General features: G+C 35.3%; 1 protein-coding gene across 5 annotated transcripts in view; it reads left to right on the top strand.

The window, feature by feature from the left end:
* Positions 1-8,874, top strand: part of HP1BP3 (heterochromatin protein 1 binding protein 3) — a 34,105-nt gene that overhangs the window by 14,053 nt on the left and 11,178 nt on the right. For all 5 annotated transcript variants that reach the window (XM_011357520.2, XM_023529132.1, XM_023529134.1 and 2 more), the window contains 2 exons: positions 2,193-2,273; positions 3,379-3,533. In XM_011357520.2, coding sequence (XP_011355822.1) covers positions 2,193-2,273; positions 3,379-3,533 — 236 coding nt within the window. The remainder of the gene's footprint in view (positions 1-2,192; positions 2,274-3,378; positions 3,534-8,874) is intronic.

Below are 8,874 nucleotides of genomic sequence, written 5' to 3'. Positions count from 1 at the left end.
TTCATTAACACACAGAATGTTCACATGTTCTCTTCTCTTTGACGTTTTGAACAATTTTAAGTTATTGTTGCAGAAATGTTCTAATTCTTCATTTCCTCACAGCCATGAACTGGTTACCTGAAATACTGTTTATTCTTTTCTGCCATTTTTATCATCCATTATCACGTTTACTTCCAAAGTAATTTATTTTGAAAACGTTTTCTCTGTCTAATGAAAAACTGCTAGTTTAACATGTACGGTTTGATAAATAAATCTGTTTTCTAGGCGTGCTTCCAGAAGAGTGGTGCATCAGTTGTTGCTATTCGAAAATACATCATCCATAAGTACCCTTCTCTGGAGCTGGAGAGAAGAGGCTACCTCCTTAAACAAGCACTGAAAAGAGAATTAAATAGAGGTGTCATCAAACAGGTATTAAATAGTTGTTGGTAATAAGATCATTCCAACATGTATTAGCTTCACAATTCCAAGATACATAATTTTATATTTAGTAACATTTAGGCTTTTGGTATCTCTTTTGTTAAAAATAAGCTAAACATATGATGAAATACTTAAGCTTGACCTAGTTTTATTATTTGAGACTAGGTTTCAAAATCACTGGTGCCAGTTACCTTTAATAACTGTTCTAGAGAGCAGAAGCAATAGGATAGTGTACTTATTTTCTAGATGCTTGTATTTTTAATTGGATTTTCTTTGGGGGCTGCTTGTGCTTCAGATCATGTAGTAGTGAAGATGAAAAGCAAGGTTAAGGAATTCTACCACTGTAGCAGCAAAAAAGGTAATTGCTCTTGTCTTAGGTTTGTTAGTTTTAAAGGCTGATTTATGTGACTAGACTTGTTACCATTATGTTAGCTTTGTAGATAGATCCACCTTATCTATAGTATGTAAAACTATTAAAGTTTGTTAGGAGCATCAGAGAAGCCTGAATAAATTGTGACTAGTATTAAGCCAATATCGATTTCAAAGATATATCTGTTACTTTGCATAGTACAGCAAAACATTACTTATAATCATGAAAATCTAAAGCTAGAATAAACTTTATCTTTCCTAAACCTTCATAGGTCCAGAGGGATGAAATAACTACCAGGGTCCCACAGAGTGGGAAAAGATAGTTCTAAGAACCTAGTTCATGCATTCCCAGAGTCTTCTTGCCTTTCTTCTATACCTTTCTACATTGTATGATTTATATAAAATTCTGTACCATTCAGGCATTTAAACTCTGTTTAGGAACCTTCAGCAGGTACCTAATTCCATAAGTATATAGAGTATCTTCTGTGTGCCAGGTGCTTGGAGGTCCATCATTGAATAAAACAGACTCCTGCTGTGTGGCGCTTATGTTCTAGCTTTCTCAAAATGTTGTTAAACTGATATTTAAATGGCCTTTAAAATAATTGTTGATTAGAAGATATTATCTAACCAATATAATTAGAAACAAAGATTTATGAGCACAGTTTATGAGCTGGCTTTGTGTTTTTCTCTATGAAAATAGTGTTTGTGACTTATTCTTGCTTTATAGACTAACCCTCAGTTTGATGCTTACACAACAATTTATAAGCTGAAAACATTTCAGCTGTATTGTTATATTCGTAGTGGTGTAGGTAAAGCTGAAGTATAGGACTCTAATTAATGTAAATCAACTTTAAAGCCCTATGAAAGCGCTTTGTAAACTATGGCAATATGTGGTAAGACTTATATACCATCACATGCAATGTCTAAAAATAATTAGATAACCTTTCCGATATGCAGGAATCTAACAGGCAAATTGGGGGAAGCTTATGGCCTGAGAATCAAGTAGGCTGTGAACTTTTGCCAAGGAGCTACCTTCCTTCAAGATAGAGGTTATCTCATTTTCCCCTTCTTTCCATGGAACTTTTTTTTCTTTTTAATTTTATAGTAGATTGTTTAATCTGGTATCACAGGAGCATCTCTCCCAGTTTTGTAGATGAGGAAGCAGAAGTTCAGAGTGTTTACAGGGTTGTCCAATATTGAATAGATGGTACATAAGTAGGACTCAATCCCAAGTCTTTTGACTAATCCGTTTTTTTTCCTCTTAAGAGTTTAATAGCATTTCATATTAGTTCTTGTATCATTATGCCCTTTAATTTGCTTAGTTTGGTATAAAGTTTTAGATATGAATACCAGAATAATTTAAAACAAAAATATTGGTTATTGCAACTAAAACTCATTTACTCTAGGTAAAAGGAAAAGGTGCTTCTGGGAGTTTTGTGGTGGTCCAGAAATCAAGAAAAACCCCACAGAAATCTAGAAACAGAAAGGTAAGAAGTCTGTACCATAGTTTGTGCGCTGTAATATTATTACCACTACTCAAAATAGCATCTTTGTGCCAGGCACTGTGCCAAGTTATCCTTTCTACTAAGGCCTAGAGAGGTTACAAGTAATTTGCCCATTATTGCCATCTAGTGAGTAGGATAGACAGTGTGCACATCTAAGCACTCCAACCCCCGAGTCTGTGGACCTCACTGTTCTATGTTAAATTATGGCCAGCTGTATGAATTATTCTGCTTTTTGTGAAATATATTTTAAACAAGAATAATCATACAAATACATTTTCACTTAAATATTAGATTCCACAACTACCCAGAGCCAGTTTTTCTTCTCTTTTTTTGTAAATACTAACACTCCTCCCCAAGGTACATAATTTCATTTATGGAAAGTATTTGTACAATAATAAAGTGAAGTAAATAGTATATTCTCTGTGTCAGTAATTGAAATGAATATTCTCTACATCTTTGTTTTTACAACTGTAAATTTTTATGCTTTTTTCATAAAACTAGCAAATGCTTTCAAAATGAACTTCTGTATAGTGCTTTTTGGTGCTGCATGATCCTTTTCATTTGTTATTAAAGGCTAAGACTGAATTAAGACCTTTAAGTGAAGTCTACCATTCCTTTTTATTTTTTTTCCCCTCTTTTAATTCCTTCCACCCCTGACCTGTGGATGTTGTCATTTCCCTTAAGAACTGGATCTCTGAAGGCGGGGTGTCTCCTCCCACACGCTCGTGGCGTGCACCCGAGGCCTGGGGCACTCGGGATATGGTCCGTGGCTCCACCTGGGGCGCAAACCCAGGACCTTTTGCATGGAAAGCAGACGTGCTAACCACTACACTATGGAGCCACCCCATTCTTTTTTATTTTTATATGTATTTTTAACTCAATCTGAAATTTTTCTCTTAAATTGCCATGCAAGTAACATTATACAACTGTGTTATGATTTGTTTGAATTTGAAAAGAAGTGATAATTTTCTATTGTCAGTCGATTTGGCAGTCAACTTAGGAAAAAAAGCCCTGGAGTTGAATATAGAAGCATTTGAACAGAAATCTATATTCTCTAATGATGATAATTTTCAATATTACATTTCAGGACAGGAGCTCTGCAGTGGATCCAGAACCACAAGTAAAATTGGAAGATATCCTCCCATTGGCCTTTACTCGCCTTTGTGAACCTAAAGAAGCTTCCTACAGTCTCATCAGAAAATACGTGTCTCAGTATTACCCTAAACTTAGAGTGGACATCAGGTATGAGCTGTTGGGCTGGATTTTAAAGCATAGATGTCTGTTATTGCCTTAGCTCCTTTTTTGTGAGAAAGGAGAAAGATTAAATATTCAACAAAGATTACTTTTAGCTGAGCTAGGAATAAAAAACCTTTTTTGTGGGTTTTATTTTTTGTCTCATTATGTTTTCTTTTTTCTATATGTATTTTCTTTTTGAAACCCAAACTACGTGTTAACTTTTATGAGACCCTGATAGAGTAACTTTTCATGATGTCAGCTGCTAGAATATTTAGCATTAAACTCTATGTCCTCTGAGCTCATTTTTTTCTAATTTTTTTTTTATTGTGGTAAAATACACATAAATATAAAATTTAACATCTTACTATTTTTAAGTGTACAGTGTTCAGTAGTATTAAATATATTCATAATGTGTTACCATCACCCTTGTCCATCTCCAGAACTCTTCATCTTGCAAAGCTGCAGCTGCGTACCCATTAAACAAGAACTCCCAGTTGGCTCTTTTTTTCTTGTCCCTGGCAACCACCATTCTACTTTCTCTATGCTTTTGATTTATAAGTAAAATCATACAGTATTTGTCTTTTTGTGACTGGCTTATTACACTTAGCATAATATCCTCAAGGTTCATTCATGTTATCAATTGTGTCAGAATTTCCTTTTTAAGGCTGACTAGTATTCCATTGTGGGCGGGGGGGTGTGTACTGCATTTGATTATTCATTTATCTGTCAATGAACATTTGAGTTGCTTTCCTTTTAACTATTGTGAATAATGCTGCTGTGAACATTGGTGTACTAATACATCTTTTTGAGACCCTGCTGTCAGTGCATTTGGGTATATACCTAGAAGAATTGCCAGATATAATTCTATTTTTAATTTTTTGAGGAACCACCAAACTTTTTCACAGTGGCTGCACCATTTTATATTTCCACCAACAGTGCACAAAGGTTCTGACTTTTCTGTAACCTCAACAACACTTGCTACTTTCTGTTTTTTTGATAGTTGCCATCCTAATGGATTGAGGTAGTTGGTACTCATTTTGTATTTAGAGTTATAACTCAGAACCAGAGAATTAAGTCTAATGTAATACTCTACTAGAAATAGCATAATAGCTTCATCATCTAAACATTTAAAATTTTGAGAAAATTTTTATAGTAATTTATTTGTAAAAAAATACCACTTAAAAATGTCTAGACTGATCATTTAGATTATCACATGTGCTTATTTCATGCAGATATACTAATTTGTTTAAATTTGTAATTCAGTTTGTGTTTTGAGTATGTTTGTGTGAGGTCTTTGTCGTGATGGCTTTTGGAAGTTTGTATTTAATCCAGAGTCCTTTCTATAGAAGAAATCTATATTGAATGCACATTGCTCTGGTATAGTTTAGTAACAGTATTTACTTGCATTATTGAGGCATACAGTTAGAATTGCTGAGGTTTCAGCCCAGAAGCCACATATTCAGAAGAGCACTTAGTGGTCTTCAGAGTGCCCGATTGAAGAGTTAATGAAATGGTACAAAAGAAAAGGGAATCATAGCAGCATAAAATTTGAAATTAATACTGTGATATTTTTATGTTTCTTATGTCCTGAGTATGATCCATAGATAAAACTGTAGGTCATTAATGAATTGACGCATTTAAAAGTGGCAACACATTTCACTTTATCTCTCCTTACTCTTTTTTGGGGACTGGAGACCAGATCCGTTCCCTAACTTTTTTCTTTCCTTAAGGTTCTGCTCTACTCCGGTAAGACAAAACAGGTTGTTGGTAGCCGTGTAACTTGACTCCATGTCTGGTCTTTGGGAACATTTCCTGTCGACATCTTGTGTTGAAACAAAATTTGCCTGGTTATGGTGGGTTGTCAACCCATATTTGCTAATGAACTTAAAGACCTTTTCCTGTGATCTTATTATAGGAAACACTTTTCTCCCTTTACTTCTGTGAAACCATATGGATTTTTCTCTACCTCATACTGTAGTGGAGTCCTGTCATACGTATATAAATTTAACATGAAATTTAGCCTTACTTAAACTTAATTAAACAGAAGAGCAAGAAAACTACAGTTTTAAATGTGAGTTGTCTATTCTTGCTGGCTACTGTTTTTCTCCTACTTTCCCTTAAGCTCACTTTTGTCACACATTACCTTTGCCATTTTTCCTGAAGTACTCTTCTTTCAGTGTCAGAAATGACCTCCATGTTGCAAATTTCAGTGGTCAATTCATAGTCCTTAACTTATTTACCTGTTGGTCTCTCACTGGCATTTGACAGTTGATAACTCCCACCTGCTTAACATACTTCCTTGACTTGCCTTTCAAGACACTACATCTTTCTGATTTTTCTCCAACTTCACTTCCCATTCTTTCTTGTTCTCCTGAGGGTTGCTGATTTCCCGTCTCCTGACTCCTCAATACAAAAGTGCCCCAGGGTTAGACCTTAGGCCTCTTGTTTTTCTATCCACATTCACTTGGTAGTTCTTTCCACCCCCAAAGCTTTAAATAGCACCTATATACAACTGATTTACAGATGATATAAATCTAGCTTATACCTCTCTTGTAACTCAACACTCACGTATAGAGATGCTCATTTAACATCACCACTTGTATGTCTAACTTAACATGTTCAAACTGAGCTTTTCATTTCCTACTCGTCCTCTCCAAAAAAAGCAAAACAAAACTGTACCTTCTGTATCTTCTCCGTCTTAGTTAATGGCAACATCATTTTTCTAGTTGCTGAAGCCAAAAACCTTGGGTTTGTGCTGGTCTCTTCTCTTTATTCCACACCTATATCTAATCTGTAAGCAATTACTTTGGCTCTGTCTTTAAAATATATCCATAAATAGACCTCTTTTTACCTCCACTAATACCACTGTCTTCTAAGCCACTGTTATCTCTCACCTGTATTAGAGCAGTAACCTGTTTCTCTCACTCTCCCTCCCCTTCAGTCCGTTAAGATAGCAGTGAGAATGAGACATTTTAAAAACGTTAGTTAGATCATACCACCTTGCTCTTCATAACTTCCACTGGCTTCCCATCCCCCTCTCAGTTAAAGCCAGAGTCTTTAAAATAGCCTACAAGGCACTACACTTTCATTGCATCTCTGACTGAATCTCCTCCAACTCTTCCCTCTTTCACTGGCCTCAGATTCTTGCTATTCCCTTTGCCTGGATGTTTTTCCCCATAATCCACTTTGCTCACTCCTTCATTTCCTCAAGGTTTTACTCTGTTATCACCATATGCCTGCCTTGACTGCCTTACTGTTTTTTTAAATGTCTATTTTGGAAAATTTTAAAGATACACATAATTGTAGAGGGAACATAACCATCATACTAACATTATTTCTAACAAAATCATTTCTTAATATTCAGTACCCAAGCCACGTTAATATGGCTTGTCTCCAGAATGACATTTTACAGTTGGTTTTTTCGAGTCAATATCCAGACATGGCCCACATATTGCATTTGGTTGATAGGACCACCTAAATTACATTTGCGACCTTCGTCTCCTTTCCCAGCATTCAGAATTCTACTTCTCTGCCTTGATTTTCTCCATAACACTCATCACATTCTAGCATACTAAGTATTTTCTTTGTTTTTTTTTTTTTTTAAGAAAGTAATCCGTCTATCCCTATTAACACGCCAGATTCCTGAAGGCCAAGATTTTATATTTTTTGCTTCTGTTTCCCCGAACCTAGCACGCAGTAGATGCTTAAAAAATACTAGTTGAATGAATGAGCGAATGAATGTGGGCACTTTGGCCATTCCAGTTCCAAAGAACATATAACCTGGAGCATCTGAGAGTAAACATGAATTTCTCATTCCATATATTGGAGACTGTAGAGCATGTGGCTAAGCGGAGACTAGAATCAGTCCCCTTAGGTTTAAATTTCTGTCATTTTTATCTTTGTATCCCTGTATGAGTTATCTCTGGGTTTCTGTTTCCTCATTGATAAACAGATTATAACTCATAGGGTTATCAGGAGGCTTAAATTTCCTAGTACACATTAAGCATTTAGAATAGTGCCTGGCATGTAATAAGTGCTCAGCTAGTGTTAGTATTATTAGTTAGTCTCAGTTCCAATATCATTCTCGTGCTGTGAGCATCAGACCATGCTAAATATGATTCTGATGTTTAAAGACAATTTTTATGTAATAAACAAGTCACCTCAATTTAATAACAGTGACTTTGCAACCTAGAGAAAAATTGGACATGTGGGGTTCACATGGAGACTTTGCATTGGCCTCTAGGAAGTTTCTTTAGAAATCTTCCAGGGTAATTTTGCCATATGGCATTATAAATCAAATTTTAAAATCTAATTCTTGTGTAGGGTGTAACTTTATATTCTCTTTTTTTTTTCTTTCTTCCCACACCAAACATAAACATTGTCCAAGATTTCATTTTATGCCTCATACTTTGCTCTAAACATAGCAATTTTGTTGGAGACCTTTTAGATTCTTAAGAGCTTCACATCTGAGTAATTTCAAGAATTTCTTGATCTTCTTAATTCTATGTATGCATTTCTGTGAAACCGATGTAACTCACTTTCTTCAATTCCTGACACTCAGAACCCTTGCTGCTGTTAGTTGCAATTTGCTCTCTATCCATGACCTTTGATTCTCTGTACATGGCTTTCATTCTTATCTCTCAGTATGGACTTTATCCACAGTTGAAAAACATAGTAACCAACAATTGCCTACTATACCCTGCTTTCTGATTAAACTGGTCTACTTTTTTGAAAAGCTTAGTAATAAATAGTCTTGAATTTGTATCAGCCTTTATAAAACACTTTTGTTTACATTATTTGCCATGTCAAAATACTTAAAAATATATTCCTACTTTAATTTTGCTGATAAAAATCTTACCCAGGGTTAGGCTGTTCACTGGTGAGGCCAGAACTTCATCTTTAAATTGCACACCTCTTGCTTTTTCTACTATTTAGGGTTGTCGTGTATTGGAAAAGGCAGGCATTGCATGATAAGAATGCAGAATCTGAAGTCAGACTGCCCAAGTTTGTAACCTGAATCTTCTACTGCCATGTTGTGTGACCTTGGAAAAATGACTTTCTGTGTCACTTAACTTTTCTTCTTCAGTAAAGTATAGGCAGTAATAGTACCTATTTCTTGGCATTGCTGTATTATCTTGTTTATTCCACACATGTAAATCTTTTAGAACAGTACTTGGCACCATAGTAAGTGTAAAATTGTGTGATATAGACTATAGAATTTTTCAGAAAAGGGAGCTGTGCATGGGAGTTACAATAAGTTAAAGAGATGGGGATTTATTAGAAGAATGTATAGGATTTGGATGTGATGATAGAGCGGGGAAAGCATTCTTTCCTCATAGGAGGGAAA

This window comes from Pteropus vampyrus, unplaced genomic scaffold (assembly GCF_000151845.1).
Source record: "Pteropus vampyrus isolate Shadow unplaced genomic scaffold, Pvam_2.0 Scaffold36, whole genome shotgun sequence".
NCBI classification, from domain to species: Eukaryota; Metazoa; Chordata; class Mammalia; order Chiroptera; family Pteropodidae; genus Pteropus; species Pteropus vampyrus.
Note: the sequence above shows the minus strand (reverse complement) of the source record. Positions and strands in the feature narration are given on the sequence as shown.